Raw genomic sequence first — 22,148 nt, 5'->3', positions numbered from 1 at the left:
TCACGAAACTGTAAGTTTCCTTTCTATATTGCAAAATATAGAAGGGTTAAACAAGAACAAATTCCCAACAAAAAAATAACAATTTGAAATTTTTGCTGAGTTTCATACACTCGTGTTGAGTTATGAAAAAATGACTTACGTCAAATCGGTGCAATAATCCATATGTGAAAGGAAAACTTGGAACACCTTACACAATCCAAGGTGTTTAAGTGCTAATAGTTTATAAGCAAATAACAATTGAAAGTAAGAATTTTATCTTAAATTAAGTTTGCAAATAAATAACAAAGTCAAAATATTCTTTAATTAATTAATTTTAAATAGAATTAAAAAATTTTTAATTTAATACTTATTGTGTGTTACAAAAATATATAATGTTAAAAATTAATTCCAAAAAGTAATAATCTCTCTTTTTGTCAAAATAAAATCAATTTCAAATTTGTCAAAAGACTATTAAACGCATATGGCATTCAACAATAATGTAGCTAATCGGATTGCATGTAATGATGAATATTACACAAATAATATATTAAAATATATTTTAATCTCATTCACCTTTTCTCTATAATCAGATACCACATTACTTATTAAATCGTTTTTTTTATTTTTATCTTTTGCGCAATGCGTAGGCTGACTGCATATCCTTTTTGTGCTTATCAGCTCGCGTTCAGTGCAACAATTGAGAGAAAAATTCGAGAGAGATCATTGCTTACGTTAACTTTTCAATTTCCAACGCCATGTGTTTTCACATTTGTGAATTTCAAATTCATACTTTATTGGGATACGAGATATTTACTTGAAATACGAAAAAACAAAACATTTCGAATATTGTTGTTGCGTTACTTATTCGCATTCGTATTTTTTCGAAAAAAATATCAACGTTCAGGCAAGAAACAGTAGTACAAAAAAGTATATAAAATTACGTAAAAATTGTATATATTTCGTATACGATATAATGGAAATACACATCTTTGCATTACAAATTAATACGATATACTTGTCCATATAATTTTAGATAGTTTCTACAGCGTGTAATTGAAAAGTTTATAACACCCTATATAACTTGTCAACGCATACAATAATCAGTGATCGCGAAATGGAAAAAGAATAAGCTCGCTAGAGCGTGATATACCCTCACTCCTTTCACTCTACGGCCCACTATTTATACCTCGGTAGAATTTCTTAGGATATCAACCCAGAATTATTACGTACCGCGCGATTACGAGCTGCGAATAAATTTGCAAAATCGCGGTCGCGAACACCCGCCACCACTTCGATGATGCAAAAGAGCGATATGAATTTAACGGCGTATGCCGCACGAGTCCTTTATCAGGTCTGAAAGCGAGCTTCGTGTATTCCACGGAGAAGGAAATAGCGTCGATTATTTTTAGGATACACGCGCCTTGCTTCAACATGTACTGTAAAAAAGTATATAAAATTATACGCGTATGGACAACAAGTGCACAAATAATACAATTCACATACAATAATACAATAAAAGTGTATATGATTTTACACATAATTTATTTTACAGTATTTATTTCAATAGGGGAAACATGTACATAATGATCCCTCGAGGGTAAAATAATCCCCATCGATTTTAGCGAAAACATTAACAGATTTCTGCATAGGAATCTGTTTGTCAATCGAATGTAACGGTGGATCGCGTCGATGCGCCGTCAAGTTGTTTATGAAGAAAATGTAAAATTCCCCGGTCTGATGTAAGGTAAGAGTGATTTTGATTACCGGGTAAAGTACATTCACGCATGATTATCATATTTTATTATTATTACTGTATCTTAGTACTAACTAACTTTATGTTTTCATAGTGGTACTGATTGCCGGCTTAATTTCAGGTTAGATTTTAATATCGAAATAACAAATGTCGTTTATGATCCCCAGGGATCGTTTTGTACACCCCTAGTACCAAATAATCCCTTTATACAATTTTGTTAAAAAAAAACAAATAACTATATATATAACGGTATTAATTCAAAACGCGGTTTGATTAATTGTAGTTAAATAACCACTGAACCAAAAACTATTAAAGATTTAGATATAAACACATTATTTCATACCATTAATTGATTTCTCCCTTAAGGGGATCATTTTGTACACGTCTTCCCTATATTGTTAAAAAAGTAATGTATATAAAGTATATAAAGTATAGGAAGTCATGAAATGCGTGTGCATGTGTGTTGTTTCTCTTAAAAAATATTGTTTTATCTTATAAAAAAAAAATATATAATAACAATAATATATGTATAATACACATAAAATATGTAAGCATAATTTGATCTATTTTTAAATAATTTCTCTGTAGAAGGAATAGTATAAAAATTGTATCTTATTGTAATTGTGTTTGTATATTGTAAATGTTTTATTATCTATATATAGAAACGTTGCGTCGTGTACGTGTATACGACAGATATGTGTGCTAACGTTCACGTGACGTTCGCAAAACCCTCTTGATTCCATTCAGCTCAACTCTATTTAAATTCAAGTGAATTTAATTTGCTCTTTTCATATGTAGAATTTTAATTGCGTTTAATTATCAAGATATTCAGTGTCGAATATAAAAAAAATTCAACATTCTTATTAAGATTATTTAATTTAAAGTTCGTTACTATTTAATTTGCCTTGATCCAGGCCATTATATCAAATTATTTTCGGGACTTTCGAAAGAGAGTTAAATCTGTAGCTTGATTGGTTCTCGTTCATTAAGAGTACCATTTGCCGTTGGCGAAATCGTCATGTAAATTGCAAAGTAAATAAAACGCAGAGGGATGGAGGGCAATGGAAAGCACGTGTTTGATATGTCGTGAGTCAAGGTACCTATTGCCAGAGGCAGAGTTAATCGATTTTAATAGCAGAGCACATTCCTTCACATAGCTTTATCTTTTCTTTCTACTTCTTTTTTTTTATCCTCCTGTCCTTCTTCACCGTTCTAGAACCCCTTTCTTTCCTTGCATGTCTTTCTCTTTATAGCTCTCCTCTTGCTCAACCTACTCTCTTAAGCAATTCGTACTCCCCCTTTAGTATTAAAAAATTCAATATAATAAAGAGGCAAGGATCGTGCTTCCCATGGGAAGCCCGACCGCACTTGTTAGTTCCGATCAAAAGGAATATTGTTTGGCTTCACACGTGCGCGTGAAAGGAAATCTGATGCAAGTGTACGATCCTCCATTATCGCGCGTTAGAATTTTTAACGAGGAAAACTGTAGCGTCTAATTTTGATCGTAATCGATATCGCGACTTTATTTATCCATCGCGTCGATGAGGTGTGTGTGTGTGTGTGTGTGTGTCCAAATCCACCTGAGATAGCGCACTGTGTGACGTACGGGGTTCAGAAATCAGTGCGCGGTGATGCAAACACCCTCTCCTAAATGTTTTCAACTGCTTCAGACATCTCGAATACGTCAATCTGAGGTCTGTCAGGTACGTCTGTCGGAGGTAAAATGTCTGTCACCACCTCGAATGGTTACACGATTTACTGTCGGGGACTGTAGCGCAGCAGCCGCTCTCGTGAGCGAGGAACGCGCGCTCTCGGGGGTTGCTGCAGGGAATGAAAGCGTCCGATCGATCGACGCGCCCGGCGCTCACGAGCTCACGAGTGACCACGCGTGCGGTACGTCACGGCGCCAAAGAGAGTGAGAGAGAGAGAGAGAGAGAAAGGAGGGAGAAGGGAAGAGAGAGGGAGAAAGAAAGAGAGAGAGATAGAGAGAGGGAGAGAGAGCGTCGAGGTGCCTGGATGCTGGGAGGTACCAAAAAGAGGGTAGGCCTCCCGACGCCGCTAACGTCTTCGATCGCGAGACAATCATTCGCCGCCTCTTCATCCCTTCGTCTCTTTCTCTTACTTTCTCTTTCTGCCGCCTATCCTCTCTTTCCATCTCACCCCTACTGGATCGAGGACGCGAGAGGACGCGGGTCGTAATCTCCCCGTTTGGTCCACGCGCGCGCGGGGCGAGAGAGAGAAAGAGGGGAAGGAGTAAGAAAGAGAGATTGCGCGGCGCTTCGCTCCGCCGCGAGGTTCAGATTCGGGGAGGAAACGATATCCCGCGGCCGAGGTCTCGTCGACGGATCCTCATGCGCGGGGCGTTTAAGGTTCGGGATTAACGTTTAAGCGACGAGTTCTCGGCACTCGCCGCTGAAAACACCGGGGAAAACGTGTCTTTCGCCCGCGACACGGGCGTGTGCGAGGGAAGAGGCTACGAGAGACATACGGAGGGACGTGGAGAGAAAGAGAGAGAGAGAGAGAGAGACAGACACAAGCACCGATCGATAAATACCGAAAAGCAAAGCGGAAAGTGTGGCGGCACGAGTCCTCCGGAGCTGGGAGCGCGGATCCTGGAGGAGCAACAGCAGCACGGCGATGTTGCATGCGTGATCTCGCCGGTCGTCGATAGAGCGACGACGTATACGCTGATATCGCCTTCACGCGATGCACGCGCGCACGCGTGCGTGTCCACGCACAGGCGGGACGACGAGGACGGTGCCGCGCGATCTTTGTGCTCCGTGATCGCACCTCCGAATTTTCCTCAACGGACGTCGTGGATCTCCGCAGTCGCGGCGTGTCTCTCCCTCCGGTGTTATCGCGAAAATCGGCGTCGGGTGCCATTCGGGTTCCATGTGCGATCGAACGTCAAGTGTGATTTCCGAGGTATCTCCTGCGGGATCTCCTCCGGATATTTTTCGGACCGACCGACGTTGCACGAATTAACGCAGCACGGTGTGCCCGAAATTCTCAGGCGCAATAAACCCGCACCGCGGACCAGGAACCTTATTCGTTTGTGTTTGCATTTGTTCCGGATGTTCGACGAAAAGAAGTGGTAAACATAAATCGTCGCGCCACACGACTCCCGCCGACGCGTCTTGTGACGAAGTGACTGCGGAATTTTGGACGACGATGTGGTGAAGCGGAAGCGAGGACGGCTGCTCCATCGAAAGTACGTGATAATATGGCACTTGATGCAATATATTACCACTTTACAGCGTACTAATTGTCGAAACCTCGAGTCCGTATATCTACATGTGCATCACCGCCGCGTGAAATTAATCATTTAATTTCGTAAAACTGGAAACGCAAAATAAATTTTAAATAATCTCTAAATGACAGCGATTAAATTTTTATTATTAATGCAGTTTTTAGTGTAATCATATTTTCAAAATAATTAAAAATATAAAATGTAAAATACATAAGTAGAGGAATGTAAAATTCACACAGAACTTTGCGTTATTCAAACATGACTTTATTTTATTAATTGACATTAAGTTGCTAAAAACGCTTTAGTTGATGACAATTAATTAAAAATAAAATCGTAATTAACAATTATATTAAGATAGCTAAAATAAAATTTGATTGATTGTATATCAGCGGAATATCTTCAGAAGCAACAGAAGCAATTTAAATGTATTTCATGCCCCTTAGCCTATAAATTAAAAAATTAAGTATATACACATTCAAATATATATAAAAAATCTAATGTATACATTAAAAAATATATAAATCTTAAAAATCTTTTTTAATGGTATTTTAACGTTAAAAAAGTATTTTCAATATATAAATATAAAAAAGTTGATGGTTTAAGGTCGACCCAACTGGCATTTACTTATTTGATTAAACGTTTCGGCCCTAGTTTTGGGCCCTTATCAAGTGATATAACAAACAGTCAGAAACGCATGCTTAAAAGAATTTAAACTTAATAATGTTGGATTTAAATTAAATAACTAGAAAACGAAAAACAATGGGACAGGACTAAAAGTATATTGTAACTGACACGCAGTAATTGTCAAACTGATATGAAACAGGCAAGTAAACATGTAGGGGACATATAAATATAAGATACAAAAAGTATCTTATTACGCGTTATAGCACTTGGTATCAAAGCACTTGATATCACATAGCGGCAAAAAAGATATTTCCAACTGTAGTAATCGTTTAATTAACTGTCAATTTAATAATTTTCAATTATTTTAGTTTTATTTTTATTCTTTAATTATTTAATAAATTTAAGTTAATTTTATGTAATTAAATGCTCGACAATTAAATTACCTAACTGTTGATAAAGTTCTTTTATCTTTTACCTTGAACTATAAAAGAAGAACGGAGGGATAACACGTGTCTCGTGCACGATCACAAACGCTGCACGTGCGAGAAATCATCGCAACCGAGAGCACGATGTAAAATTATATAATGATATCGACGTAACTTGTCTTAATTACGTTACGACATTGTCTGCTTTGACTTCGCAACAATCTTTGTTATTTGAAGTGCTATTAAAAGGGGGTTATCGCTTGCATGACAAGCTGTACGCATCACAAATTGAAGAATCCTTACGTGATACACAATTGCGTAAATACGCAAATTTTACGAATATTGATTAAAGAGTCTCGATGGCTTTCAATTCTTGGAAGTTGATACTTAGAGGCTATATATACATCTATATGTATATTATTGAAACGAGGGTGCGACATAATCCGCGGAAATAACCATAAGCCAGGCGATCGCTCAAATTCTCCGGAAGAGAGGGAAGAGAGAGCGGGAGATGTGCGTCTGAAAGAAAGACAGAGAGCAAAACGCTTTCCTCGATTGCTGTTAACGAGACACGAGAGAACGTACAGATCGTTGTTACTACATCCTGTGCGCAGTACATTTTGAGATCGCGCTGTGTCTCTTGGTGCTTTTACGTGCAGACAGACCGTATTGACAGTTGAATTAATCAAGAACGAGAGACAGTAAAAAAAAAAAAAAAAGAGAAAATCTCAAATCAGTGTTGTAAATAAATCGACACGGTAATCCGTTTCCGTGCGTGAATTTTTCATCGTCGGGTAAAAAAATTCTTTTAAAAATTAATAAATAAGCGAATGAAAGAAATATTAGTAGTGATATAATGTTATCGATCTAATTAAGTATTAATTTCCTTGAGCTGTCCTTCGCTATATAAATCGTGCGTAACGTTAATTCAAGTGCAATAAAATGATATAAAAATATCGTTCTCCAATACTTTCTGAAATACCCCCCGCGAACTTCATCTTCACTTGTGCAATCGCTTTCCGACTCTCCTTTTTACGTTGAAATCGGATTTCTTTTTTTCCCCTTAAGTGGCTTGATGAATCGTAATGTCGAGTGTTTCGGTCAGAGCTCTTTGGAATTAATGGTGGCATTCGAATGATGACCGCGTCGCGGGAGTGCCGCGACTGGCCGGCAAGCGCGGGTATTCGGTATATACGATCCAATCGATATTCCGAGCTGACAATAGCTGCCCGTTGTCGGGTCCGCTAATCGGATTTGTAAGGAAAATACAAATTCGGCGGAGATCGGACTGAGTCGCGCGACGCGCTAAACGCGGATTTCCGAGAGACTTAAGTTTCGTTTTCCGAGCAATTCGTTGTAAAATGGAGACGAGTTAAGGCGCGCTAGATTAACGCGTATTCCGCGATAATACTGCACTTTAACAGCAGTAATTACATCGCACGTCAAAGAACGATGACGTTAAGAAAGAGAAGGAGAGAAAGAATGTGTGTGTGGGCGGAATTGATCTGATAGGATTAATTGTTGCGCCTTACGTGATCTCTACGGTGTAGGTTGTGCGTCAAATTGATAAATTTTCATCATATTTTATATAATATTAAATAATTCTAATAATAGAAAAGGATTGCGAGCTTAAAACTGAGACTAAAACGTCAAGTCTAAAACAAACTGAAATAAAAGTAAAAGTTAGTTATAACTAATGTTGAAGCTAAATATAAATTTACAGCTTTTTACATCTTCGATTTTCTCCTTTCTTTAAAATATTAACAAATCAGAAGTTGAACATAATTTCTAATCAGTAATCTAATTAGTACAAATGTACACATCTATATGTTATATATTTTCTCTTTTCTTTTCTCTCTCTCTTTTGTTTTGTAAATCTGTATTTTTTATAGTTGAAATATATATCTCATGCATCAAATTTATCTTTTATTAAATTTATTTTTTATTTTTGAAAGACTTTCTATACAAAACTAAGTAAATGAAAATATATTTATTTGTTTTTATAATTATTATAACATCGATCACTTCTGAAATATCAATATTGATGATGGCAGTGGATAGGCATAACTTCACTCCCCGTGCGCAAACCGGAAATCAAGGAATATCGGAAAATGAATTATTCCATTTCCGGCGTTCACGGCTTCGTTTCATTAATTCGTTTTCTCTCAGAATTCTATAATCTCCGCTGTATCATTCATTATTTTGCTATATTGATGACAGTATACACATAATATTCTGGATATTGGAATTTATACGTACAAATTTACACTGCTCTTTTGTATAATATAATACTATAATATGCAATAACAATGCAAAAAACATATTTCCTAATATAATTATAAGAGAGAGAGAGAAAGAGAGAGAGAGAGAGAGAGAGAGAGAGAGAGAGAGAAAGGAGTAACCAATATAAATTTTCTATTATAAAAATAAAATAAGATTTATATAAAAACTAATGTATCAAAATTATACTTCACACTGAGAAAAAAGTAATTAATTCAACAAAATTTTTTTGCAACAATATATGGTATTGCAATATAAATACATAGTTCCATCAACATCATTGCACTTGCATTAACAGCAAATATTGTTATATTAAGTATATCTTTTGTTGGCAGCCCGCAACTAAACGTTTTGTTGAATCAATTTTTTTTTCTTAGTGCAGGTAATAAACAAATGTTTGCCTTTTAATTAACAATATAAATTTAATTAAATACCTTATATATTACGTATATTAAAAAATAAAATTAAAACTATATCTCCAAATTTACTGCAATAAATATAATATAATAAAGTTCATAAAAAGTTACTTTAAAAAAATTGTATTTTAAAAGTAACTCATTATCGTACGACCAAATAAAAAAAACCAACTAATTACCGTTACTATCTAGACAACAAATATAAAAAATCGGGTCATTAGACAAAGACGTCATTAAAATCGAGGAAGGAGGACATTTCCAACTTTTTCCTTGTTAAATTTCACTAAAAACTGCACAAGCATTCTACATAAAATGGATCGCAAACACGGACGTGACGGCCAAACAAAAGCGTTGATAATATCATGTTTTTCCTAATAGGCTGTCGCACCCACATTTACAAATGTGACCTGCGTTTTGTAGAAATCAAATGAGAAATTATATAGAGGGTTATTTATGTAACGTAAGAATCAAGTAACTTAAAAAATACTTTCATGTAACTTGAAAAAAATAGATCTTTTCCAAAAATTGATTTTATCACTATATACAACTTTTATTTGAAACACTTTTTCATAAAGACTTTATTTTTTTAATTATCAGTGATTCTGACGTTACGTGAATATCAAAAACACATATATATGTACACTACACAGCGCTTACATACACACTCACACACACATATATATATATATATATATATAAATAAAGTAAAATGTAACAATATACATATTACACATTCAGCATAAGATACTTGTATGATTTCAGTTCTTAAAAAGGACGGAGAACAATCATAGCCAAAGAAGTCTATAATTTCAAAAGCGACTTTAAACGATAAGAGAAAATAATACCGAAGCTCATCTCCGCTTATTGTAAATTTTTCACCGTTAACACCTTCGAAATGCACGTTCTCGACATTCTATCTCAGCGGAACTCTCTCCCTAAATTTTAATTCTCGTCGAGAGAAGCAGCCACATTTGCAGAATCATGTCTGCTATCTCGGGAAAGCAGAACGCGCGATGCTGTGTATGACCTCGTCGGGAACTGTTGAACGGCCACTGGACGAAATCGCGGAGTAATGATCAACGACGCGCGGCCGAGGCTGGCGAGCACCATCGCGGGTTACAATCAGACGAGCCGCACGTGTGATCGCCGGCACGTGCCTGCATACGGTGGCAGCGGCGGATTGTTGCTTCGCATCGTCCTGATTTGTTGCTGCGTTACAATAACCTACAGCTCCAAGTTCAGTATGTGGCACGGAAAGAGCTTCAAGGAACTCCTGGCAGACCGACCGAAAAACTCACCTCAGCATTCGCAAATGGGTTATTGCGACCTGGACATAGAGTGCGACTGGTTCTGGAACGAGACTCATGGTTTCAAGAAAGTCAAGGCGTCGCGCAACGGCTTGCCAAAATCCTTTCCGACCACGGACGCCAGCAACTCTCCAAATGGTACGAAAAAACTTTAATTTATGATTTTTTTTTACAAGAGAAATTATTATTATATAACTTTATAATTTTATCGACGTACAAGTATTTATGCATTTGTACACATAGGAACATTACAGCATTAAAAATGACAGTTTAAAGAGACAAGTGCTGTTTGCTAGCCTAGACTTTAACAGATAATACAAAAATGAACAATACAAATAGACGATATAGATTTCACATTAAAAAATATACAATAAAACACGACATATTAAAGAATAAAAATTATATATATAACAGAATGTATGATAGAATGTACTTATAATAATATGAACATAAATATATGCAAGTATATAGGGCAAACGACTGAGTAGAAAGAATTATATTGAAATTTAGAAATATAAAGAGAAGCACTTTTTTAAAAGTAGAAATTGATGTACAGAACTAAGCATATGGTATGAAGCAAAAGATTAAACAAAAACTGATACGTTGTTACAGTCCCGAGAGTAATTGTAATATTTTAAAATTTGGTTTATATAAAATTAGAAAAGTGAAATTAAAGAAAAATCGATTTGTGTTTAAAAATTGAATATTGATTACAATAATCGTAATATAGAAGACTTAATTAGCCTTTCGTTCTCTTTAAAGGTCACTTTCTGTGGTTCACCGGACGAGGAGGTGCTCAAATAAGATCCAAAACGATACCTCGCACGGGTCCACGTTGCCGCATCGAATTTTGGCTTTACATGGTGGAAATGGAAGAGGGATTTATAAATCTTGTCATATATCAAATCGTTAGCAACGTGTCGTCCATCGCGGTATCGAAAAGCGGCAATAACACCGCCAAGTATGGCATAATGATATTTTTATGGCTATAATATCAATTTTTAGAAGATAGATAAGAATTAAAAAATACATTTTAATATTGTTTTAGATGGCAGAAAATAAGTTTTTCATTACGCGCAATCGATCAGACCTACAGAATTTATTTAGAGGTCTACGGGCCTCTTCCTAATTCGAGTATCGGCGTCGACAACATTCACCTAGTTGATTGCTTTCCAGGTAATTAATAAAAATATTTTCAAATAATTAAGTTAATGGAATAATTTGTTGATCGTATTACATTAATGATACCTCTGTAATAATTGCGACATTTTTATATAATGACCTTATTCTTTGCTTAATTTACATACATATTTCTTCATACGTGAAATTAATTAATTAAATTGTGACGGTTACATAAACGATACATTTATTCTGAAATATATATATCTCGATTTCTCATCCTCCTGCGCTAAGAAATGAGACACTTGATTATATTTTTAATTAATAATAATGAAAAAGGAGATAAAATTTCTACGTAATTATTTGTTGACAATTGTAATAGTAGAAGAAATTAATATACATAAAGAATTAGTTCTTTAATTAAAACAATAACCCTTTTGCTTATTTGTTCTAGAATCCGTCGGGGATTGTAGTACCGAGGACATGTTTCTGTGTAACAACGGCCTTTGCTTAAACAGGACTCGTGTTTGCGATTTCACGAAGGATTGCGTCGATGGCGAAGACGAGGAGCTCGAGTGCGGTGCGTATATTCTAAATTCATTGCTTTACACCTCCTATCAAATTTCCTGATGTAAAAATTCTTGTCTCTATATCTTTGAGATGTAGGTTCGTACAATTCAATTGCACGTTTGAAATATTTCGCAGACAAGATACCGAAGAACGCAAGGTGTAATTTTGAAAACGGTTGGTGCGGATGGACGAACGTTCCCGAGCGACCATTAAATTGGACCCTTAATCAAGGTTCCACGCCGACCGAAAGAACAGGGCCCAATTACGATCATACTTATCGTAACAAAACCGGTACGCGTTTGAATTTAGAGGCGAGGAAGGTAACATATTCACAGAGCAATAATAATAAAATTGTTATACATTCGGCAGGAACATATGCGTTCGTAAATATGGCAGGCTATTCTAAAAATGTCGCATATGGTAGTAAAGGTACCATCACAAGTCCACTGTATAATCCGACACCACCTTACAGCAGCGATCCTAACAGTTCTTATTATCGATCATGTCAAGTACGTTTATATTTTTATATTCAATTATTATCAATCGTTTATAATCTTGCCTATCTTAAATTACAAAAAAATATTTAAATCAGTCCATTAAGATCAATAAATCAAGTTGTAATAAAGTGTATACACAATCTGAGATTTAATTCGTAAAATAAAATTCAAATAATATCGCAAATTTATCTTATATGTGATAAAAAACTTATTAATTAATATTATATTTTAAATTAAAAACTATAAATTATTAATATGATTTATTTGCTTTTTACTACAAATGGCTATGTATAATACGTGCTTTCTTTTTGAAAATATCTCTCAAAAGTGCAATCTTGTACATTAATTTGATAGAAAATAGAAATATCATTTAGATAGAAATCTGTTCTATCGTTTTCAATGAAAAACATTTACAAATTATTTCAACAAGTATCTTCTAAACAAAAAAATATGTTTAGGTACGCTTTTTCTATCACAAACATGGTCCGCATAGTGCATCTCTTGGGCTGTTCTTGGTTCAAGTAAAACCATATGGAAATCATACCGAAAATTTATGGTGGTCCTACGGAGCTAATAGTGACGCTTGGTACGGCGAAGCGGTTGTTCTACCTAATATAAGATATAGGTGAGTACAGAAAATTACCTAAAAATATAGATACTTAACGTAAAAATTTAACTAATTTTTGTTTTGAATAATGAGAAACTTTTATCAATACGATATGCATTTGTAGGTACCATTTGCAATTCGAAGCATCTAGAGGATATTCCGCGAAAAGTGATGTAGCAATTGATGATATTTCCCTGAGTCGAGAATGTTTCGGCATCGGTAATTTTAATAATTTTATGGCTCTTTATTATCTAATTAGTTTCGTCTATCTACCATTCAAAACGTGAAATGTCTTTTCTGCAGGAGTTCCACGAGACATTGTAGGCAATTTTAATTATTCTAATCCCATTATTGATTCTGAGAAGATGCCATCGCAGCATCCGGATTTTGTTAATGAAACAGGTACACAAAGTTGTGATGTATTCAATAAAATTTAATTATAGTTTTTTTGATGTTATTTATACATATTTTGTTACATGTTAATTTTATTTTATTATAGATATGAAATTCTGCTTGAAAAATATGCAAATTATTTATGCATTAAATTTTTTGAATATTTCTTCTAGTATTAAAAAGTTTTTCACAGTAAATCAAAAGTTAAAAAATAACCAAATTTTGCAATAATTATGCTTGCATAAAAGAAGATATTTATTATATTACGTATTATTAAAAGTAACAGATAAAAAATATTAAATATTTTATTTCTTTACATCCGTAACGAAAACTTATCAGGAATATTATTAAATTATATCTTATACTTTATTTTCAGTTATTCGAATTACTACTTGCGGGGCTACTGGCAGAAAAGGCCCTACTGCCGAAAAATGCGCTGAAAAATATAACGACACAAATGTAGAATTATTCATGCCGTCGCAAGAGGAAAAATTGGTTTTTAATTTAGAAGGAGTCCAACGATGGACGGCGCCACGTGGTGAATACTACACGTTAGTAGATCATAAATACATAGACTTTGATAATAGTGAATTTAATTATATAAGGTAGCAAGTCGATTTCAGTAGACAAAGTAACTCACAAATTAATATTAAATCAATAATTTAATATTAATGAGTAAAAAATTAGATTTTTATTTATACTTATTTTATGTCATACGTATTTATCATTCATTATATTAATCTTTTATAGAAATATAGAATAAGATATAAAAATAAATAAAAGAGAATAATATCTTTCCACGTATATTAAAAATGTACACACAATACACTTAAACATATGTTTTAAAATGTGTAATGGTTTGCTAGAATACAATTGCATGCAAGATATATTGCAATTAGTCATAAATAGTAAAGGCTAAAATATTATTAGTATACTAATAAATTGTGGTCGATTAATTATAGCAAATTATACTTTTGAGATTATATGAGATTATATACTCTTATGGGATGATTGAAAATATTAATAATAGGGTGTTGCAGCAAATTTGTTGTTTTAACCTATTAAAATATAAATTGTCTTTAAAAACAGTTTAATCGCCGTCGGGGCAAGAGGAGGAAAAGGCTCGGGTAACGTTGGTATCACTCTGGGTGCATTTGTTCGTGGTGTCATAGAGCTTCAAAAGGGCGACCAGCTATATTTCATGATGGGTCAAGCGGGAACAGACGCTTGTCCTAAAGTGAGTATCTATTGCTAGTATAAGAAATTGCTAGTGAAAGAAGAGTAATTCTACATAAAAGAATATTTCAACTTATTTTATCAGAAACAAAATTTTTTTCTCCGAGTTGCATTACAAGATGTTCTTTATTTTTGCGGCCTATATTATTGTTTACAAAAAACTAATATTACTGATCTTGTCTATTAGAATCTCGGCTTAAAGACAACCACGTGTAAAGATGAATCAGTCGATTTGCAATCACCGCAGCAGACATCATCGAAAGTACGAGAAGTAAAGAAAATCCAATTCAAGAATCCTGGTGGTGGCGGCGGTGGTGCGACTGCTATCTTCACAGTAAATAATATCACGTCTTTAATAAAATAATGATTATAGGATTTTAGTAAAATTAGTTAAAGACACAACATTTCTCATTATATAGCTAATTATAAATCATGAAGACATTTCATTAGAATCACAAGTGTTTGCACAAAGAATCTTGCTTTAGTTTTCCCACTAATTCCCTTCTCACTGTTATACAACTTTAACGTAGTTCCGTAATCCGATTGTAGCTGAAAGCAAATGGGGATCTGGAACCCATCTTAATCGCGGGTGGTGGCGGTGGTTTGGGATTAAATCCTTCTATGGACAATGGATTACAACATGGACGCGGTCCCTTTCCCGCGGGTAGATCCGTACCTTCCCCGTCCAATGTTCCGGAACGCATGGGTAATTTAATTTTATCTTTTCTCTGAAATGCATAACAAAAATCTCCGAGTTTTTATAAGAAAAATGCTCCTTGCATTTTTAAAAATTAAAAAAAAATGCCAGCTTAAATAAAATCTCGGCTCCTAGGTGGACCTGGTGCTAGTTGGAACGGTACATGGCCTAATTTTCAACGAAAAACCTGGGGAATGCCATTAATTCATGGAGGTATAGGAGGACTTGGTTGTGAAGCCGGAGATCACGGTGACGGAGGTTTTGGCGGAGGTGGAGGCGGTTGCCAATCAGGAGGTGGTGGCGGCGGTTACGTTGGTAAAGAAAATCATGAAATATTTAAATATTCTATAACGTTTAGAATATTACATGTATAATGTCAAATCTGTTATGATTACATATTGCTGTAAATTTTTCTTAAATAAATATATTTTTAAATTGCAATTAAAATAAAATAACTTTGCGTTCTTCAGGTGGTAATGCTGGACACAATGATGGAAGTGGTGAGGGTGGTTACTCATACGCGAGTCAAATGCTCACCGATGTTTACTTCAGAGTTGGAACTCATTCTGGCCCGGGGGAGGTCTTCATCATACCCGCGATTAGCGGTTGCGGTTGCGATTACCGCTGCGTCGCGCTTGATCAGTATTTGAACGAGACCAACTGCCTCTGTCCTCAGGGTTGGTTACTCAGCAACGATTCCAAATCCTGTATCAGTAAGTTACAACTTTCGTGACGTACAAATACTGTCTTTATTGCACGCAAATGTAAACAAAGTGAAATCTTGTTAAATTTCAGTGACTGACGATTCCAAAGATAATAATCAAACTTATATTATCCAGCTCGTAGTTATAGGCAGCCTGTTAATCATTATTGGGATTTGTCTAATATCTTGTAAGTATACAAAAATCTTTAGTCTCATAACACAACAAATTAAATAATAAAATTTGTTTTTATCTTAAAAAGATTATAAAAGGCTATGATAAAAATTTATCTTATTCAAAATATATGTAGTTCTTTAGCATCGATGTAATTAACGAATGAGACGATTTGTGTGTGCATTTTAGCTTTTTTTAACTTCTAATATAATTATTGTAACTTATTTTTAAACAGAATTAGTCTCTCTCTCTCCCTCTTTTTCTCTTTCTTTCTCTGTCTCTCTTTTTTTATTACATTTAACCCCCGAATATTTTGTTAGGTATTTCATTATTTCATTTTATTTCTATATAAATTTGTCTCTCTTGCACATCTTATATTTTCCGACAGATAAACGATACCAAAAACAAAAAGCAGTTTCGCATCGCCGCCAAGTAATGTTCGGCAACGGCACTGAATTAGCTGCATTGCGTCCAGGACACTTGTCGGACACGATAATGACCGAGTTCAACCCCAATTACGAGTTCGCTGGCAATATCTATAGCTTCAAGGACCTACCGCACATACCCCGTGAATGTATTACTTTAGTAAAGTTAGTATGAATACATAATATATGGACCAGAGTAATTAACACACCAATTAGCATATCAATCAGACAATCTTACGAATCGATTATTCTCTCAACATTTGCAAATGTTTTTTTTCGTATAAGTTTTTTCACTTTCCCTTGTTGGAGAATTCTAACGTAAAAAAATTAAATAAAAACTACTTATTTATATTAATAAAAACTATTTTTTTTTAACAATGAGAGCACACGATATTATTAACATTAACGATTTTTAACACAGAGCTCTCGGCCAAGGCGCCTTCGGCGAAGTTTACCAGGGTGTGTACAAATATAGACGTAGCGAACATCCCGTTGCCGTCAAAACGCTACTGTCTTTATCCACGACACATGCAGAAGCGGATTTTATGATGGAAGCATTGATAATGAGCAAATTTAATCACCCTAACATAGTACACTTTATCGGCGTCTCCTTCGACAAACGTCCGAGATACATCATTCTCGAATTATTAGCCGGAGGTGACCTGAAAAATTTCCTGCGCGAAGAACGACCTCGATCAGTAAGTATTATTAACGTTACGATGACACTGTTAAGGGAAAAACAAGAGTGAAATATATCGCATATTTAATTTCCATCTACTCTAAAGTAGCGATAATTCATTCAAACATTTCCAGAGTACATATTTTTCTATCTAATTTTTAGGAAACACCTGTATGCATATTTTTCGTTTTGCAGGACCGGCCTACATCATTAACGATGCTAGATCTAATTATGTGCGGCTACGATGTCGCGAACGGCTGTAAATACATGGAGGAAGCCCGTTTTATACACCGAGATATCGCCGCTAGAAACTGCTTGTTAACTACTAAAGCACCGGGCCGTACTGTTAAGATCGCGGATTTCGGTATGGCCAGGGATATTTATCGAGGCGATTATTATAGGAAAGATGGCAAGGCGATAGTGCCCATAAAATGGATGCCACCCGAGAGCTTCTTGGACGGTATATTCACCACAAAGACCGATGTCTGGTGAGACTTTTGTATTTTGTATTCACTAAAAAGCGTCTTTCAATCCCATACGATTTTTTTCCCCCCACAAAATACATACGTTTCACATTTGTTTTCGTTAGGAACTGAGACGAAATAAATAAAAATTGAAACAGAAAAGAGAACAGTCTTATTTTTTAATAAATTATAAATGAGAAATAAATATAATGTTTAGGTCGTTTGGCGTGCTCCTATGGGAGATTATGTCATTCGGATATATGCCCTACACCGGGTGTGGAAATCTCGAAGTCATGACAATGGTAAAGTCCGGCGGGCGCCTTGAGAAGCCTGTGGGATGTCCAGACCCTATATACGGAATCATGATGCGGTGTTGGCATCCACAGCCTGACGATAGACCAAGTTTCGCCACTATTGTCGAGAGGATCGGCTACTGTTTGCAGGTGAGGGCACATCAGCGTTTTTTCATTTTATTTTGTTTCATTCTTATCTTTATATAAAATCAATCTCATTATTCCAAATAAAATATATCTAATGCGGTATAATTCACCAATTAATATTTGTTTTTTTTACAAAGGATCCTGATGTGATAAATCTACCCCCGCCTAATTTCAATGTGATGTCAATCTACGATCCTGAAATGATCATGAGAGCAGACTCAGAAGCGGAATGCAATAACGTACAATCTGATGTCGGTATAGTTGTAAAATAATCTGTAGAATATTATATCTTGTTTGACCTACGTGTAGAGAGTGAAGTTTAAACTTGTTCAACAGACGGACGGCGGCTACCTGCAACCGAGAGTCATCGATCCACGATCCGTTGCACGTCGCGTAGATCAAGCTATGGGTGGCGTCTACGATTCCGAGAATGAAAAATCAATCGAAGACTGCAAGTTGTACGGCGGGTCTTACGTGAAATCAGCGGGATGTCGAAAAGATATGTACAATTGCAACAAGTATGACTCTAGCACAGATACCTTTGAGCAAACGTATAGCAATGAAGAGCATGAAGAGGTGACCAAAGAGTGCAAGGTACATACATTTGAAAACTTTGTTATTACTTTAATTATATTTAATCATTATCTTTTTAATTATTATCTCAATTAACGCTTTAATTATATTCTTTTATCATAAATCTTTCTTTTTATATTAAACCGTATAACATGATTATATTAGAAATTAAAATAAATGTAAATTAATATTAAAAAATTAGTTAATGTCAATAAGAATTTTAATAGTAATGAAAGAAAACTATTCCATTACATTTAAAACTGTTTTAACGTTACGTTATACTTTTTTCTTGCTTTACGATTGCATTTTTATTATTACTGAGAATTATTATGATTTACTATTACACGATCTCTGTAGGATAAAAGTATAGCCGATCGATCGAATCGACAAAAAAATAGGACGATACATCGAACCATGGACATCGAAGACAATGTAGACAATGGCAACAACCGACCAGAGGATGAATGTCATATGACTGCCAACATCGATAGCACGATAACGGATCGCAAAAACGGTAATGAAAGCACAACGACTACTGACACCAATTCGGACTCTCTGATAGCACAATCCTCGGACACTCCGCCCGATACGACGACGAATTCGTCGCCCAACACGCGCACTTGCTCACCAAGTCACACCATCGGCCTCAACGCCAACGTCAGTAATGTAAACGGTATGGTGAAGAAGAATACACTGAAGGCAACCCTGAGCCTGGACCCAAGCGCGCTCTGCAGGGGCATCCCTTACGAGAAGATCACAACGCGAACGCAACACTCGAGCACGCCGGGCAGTACGGAACTAAGGAAGGTAACTTGACCTCCCCCCTACATCCGGCGTCCTGCACAGTTTCCATCTGTACTTGATCGTGGTCCTTGATCGAAGGTACTTAATACTAAAACGTCATTTGTGTCCACCAATGTACTCGAACATTTACAATCAAGGAGTTTCCCGTAAAATAGGATAAGTAGCAATAAAAAAGTAGAGATTTGTGAATTTATAGAAGAAATAATACAATACGATGTAAAGAAATAAGGTTTCTAAAAATAAAAGTTTCTAAAAAAAAAAATAGAATCATGTATCAATATATTCTATACATTTCTTGCATGCAAACTCTTTGATTGCGAATTAATAAGACGTCCTTTTGAAATTATAAACATTTTACAAGACTTTCTCAATTACTTATTTATGTATATATTGAAACTTACACGGAGTGTTTATAAATTTAAAGTAAAAATTTCTATGGTAAATAGTAGATGCGGACCAACAGAATTATAAAATTTTCTACTACGTTTCTCATCAAATTACCATAGTATTTATATTATTTATGGTATAATTCTTTGAAATGTTCGTTTATAGTTCATGGCTACTATTAAGCATGGTAATTTTTTATATAAAATTTTCTCCGTGTAGTAAATTCAATAATAGCAAATAAAATAAAACATTAAAGCTCCTATTTATTCACTACCACTATCCGAAATTGTTACGTCAAAAGTGAGAAAAAATACACTATAAAACAAATACAATACTACAATATACAATTAAAGTGGAAATATGTTCAACATAACACTTGTCAATCGATAGAACCGAGTCAAAAGATTCAATTGTTTTTGTTTCGCTTAATTGATAATTAACCATATATGTGAAATAAATTATGCATAACCAAAAATAAGCTATGACAACTGTTAAATTAATAATATACAGAAATAAATATTATTTAATTTCGGCACATTTGATAACTATACTTCATTGATTGCAAATACCGTTTTATCGAAAAAGATTTTTGTTTAAATATATTTTGTAAGAATTTTTATTGTGTATATTTCCTCGCATCTGACGAGATCTCCCACAATCTAAGATAGTAATGAGGAGCCTTAATTGATTATAGTTTTAATTCCTTGCTTATTATTGTAAATGTAATTTTTCCTCGCTTTTGCAATAAAGAGCTCCTTGAGTCACGAGCTGCCGAGGGAGGAAGAATGCTCTTGCTGAGATTTATCCGAGGGGGGTTGACGAGGCTGCCCGGCCGCGCTTGGCTGCAAAGTCGCTCGTCGATTGCAGCTGCAACGATCGGCCACAACGACAGCAATTATGAGGGATGCGCAGCTCGTAGAACTCTCCTCGCCTTCGTGGACACAGGATAACGAATACTCGCGTCGTTACTATTCCGAGGAGACCCTTCTGTGAATGGAAATCGAGGAAAACCGCGAATTCCTCTTCACGGGCGATGCTTCATTGCTAAAGACACACGACCATCGCAAATCGAAAGAAAAGAGATTGTGTGCAAACGTATACAAAACAAAAAAAAGGAGTATGTACATACGGAAGGAAAGAAAAATACTAAATACGTAACATATTAATTCAATACGTTAAGCGTTGCGCGTGCTACACATTCACATCTCTTATCCAAAGTGATCTCGAGTAAACTTTCTAATTTCGCGATAGCGATAGGGCAGGAATTTGTAAAATTATCGTAATCACTCGTTAACGGGAATCTTCGAGTGCGAATCAGAATGACATAGCAGCTCGTGAATTTAACGTTAAGAATGTAAACGTGTATTTGGAAATTGGAAAATGTTTTTGCAGTGTGTATATATATATATATACACTGACATTTAAAAAAATCTAAGAAGCGCAAGTAGTCTCGTCTTCGACGTAAAGTAAACCCCTAAGTCGGAGACAATACGGTCCTATCTGTCTTAAGGATCCCAACTGGATTGATACGGATGTGAAGGGGATTAAGGCTATCGAGTAAAACGTTACTGTAATATCGATGTAAAAATCTCCGTAGGCTGATCGTCTACCTCGTGACTCATCTTTCAAACCAAAAAAAAAGAGGCAATGACGTGAACTTGAACCTCATTGGTACTACCGCACTATCGCGCTAATAAAGCGATGAAAGCGATGAATGCTTGGAAATGGGTAGCGGGGAGAGAAGGGAATAAAAAGAGCACGAGCCCTTTTTTATTTTTCTTACAACGACGACGTACTTTACGTGCGCGTAGCGTATGAAAGTCAGCCACTATGTATCTGTACGTGAAACGTAATAAAGGCGTGTGTTTATGGAAGATCGCGAATTATTATTTTATGATAAGCTTCCCACTGTTATAATAAAACCATTTGTAAGCTCATTATAAACTCAATAAATGTATTTAAGTTTCAAGCACACTGAAAGAAAATTCAAGGTAAACTTGCGAGATTTAATAATAATATTGCTCGAAATATTTGGTTGCTATGAATAAATATAATAATCATAAAACGTTTAATAACAATTATAAACGTTTCGTTATATAGAATTATTTTATATTTAATTAAAACTATTTCACCAAGGTTGAATATTATAAGCTTCTTCTTTAGTGCACTTGTAGAAAAATCTGTCTGTCCCTTTAATAATCTATTCTAAAAAAACAACTGATTGATTGATACCTCTTGATTTATCTAGCGTTTATGTTTGAATCAGCCGAAAGTGACTCGCCATTAGCGACGGTTAAAATATTTAACTTATCGAAGAAGAACAAATTAGCTGTTTCCCTCTTCTTCCC

General features: G+C 35.1%; 1 protein-coding gene and 1 long non-coding RNA gene across 4 annotated transcripts; one reads left to right on the top strand and one right to left on the bottom strand.

The window, feature by feature from the left end:
• Positions 1-609: 609 nt before the first annotated feature.
• On the bottom strand, positions 610-2,966 carry LOC114254009. The gene is made up of 2 exons (XR_003625442.2): positions 2,833-2,966; positions 610-1,415 (listed from the first exon to the last, which is right to left on the bottom strand). It is a non-coding gene; the product is annotated as an uncharacterized LOC114254009 (long non-coding RNA).
• A 1,068-nt stretch (positions 2,967-4,034) lies between these two features.
• LOC105828354 (ALK tyrosine kinase receptor) lies at positions 4,035-21,674 on the top strand. 3 transcript variants are annotated; one of them, XR_001138408.3, is made up of 25 exons: positions 4,035-4,943; positions 9,490-10,172; positions 10,797-10,995; positions 11,083-11,210; positions 11,608-11,733; positions 11,859-12,014; positions 12,093-12,232; positions 12,679-12,845; positions 12,952-13,046; positions 13,131-13,229; positions 13,597-13,771; positions 14,310-14,457; positions 14,644-14,790; positions 15,006-15,162; positions 15,289-15,468; positions 15,624-15,866; positions 15,949-16,044; positions 16,417-16,618; positions 16,875-17,151; positions 17,328-17,620; positions 17,814-18,039; positions 18,174-18,287; positions 18,373-18,630; positions 18,967-19,491; positions 20,551-21,674. XR_001138408.3 is itself a non-coding variant. In XM_012666634.3 (25 exons), exons 2-25 carry the CDS (start codon positions 9,800-9,802, stop codon positions 20,596-20,598), a joined length of 4,497 nt encoding a protein of 1,498 aa, XP_012522088.2. In that variant the 5' UTR covers positions 4,035-4,943; positions 9,490-9,799; the 3' UTR covers positions 20,599-21,674. The 3 variants fall into 3 exon arrangements, 2 of the variants coding, with proteins under 2 accessions (XP_012522088.2, XP_012522089.2); XM_012666634.3 differs by having other exon boundaries at positions 18,967-19,416; XM_012666635.3 differs by lacking the exon at positions 4,035-4,943 and adding an exon at positions 6,697-6,825 and having other exon boundaries at positions 18,967-19,416.
• Positions 21,675-22,148: the final 474 nt, after the last annotated feature.

Source organism: Monomorium pharaonis, chromosome 4 (genome assembly GCF_013373865.1).
Source record: "Monomorium pharaonis isolate MP-MQ-018 chromosome 4, ASM1337386v2, whole genome shotgun sequence".
Lineage (NCBI taxonomy): Eukaryota > Metazoa > Arthropoda > Insecta > Hymenoptera > Formicidae > Monomorium > Monomorium pharaonis.
Note: the sequence above shows the minus strand (reverse complement) of the source record. Positions and strands in the feature narration are given on the sequence as shown.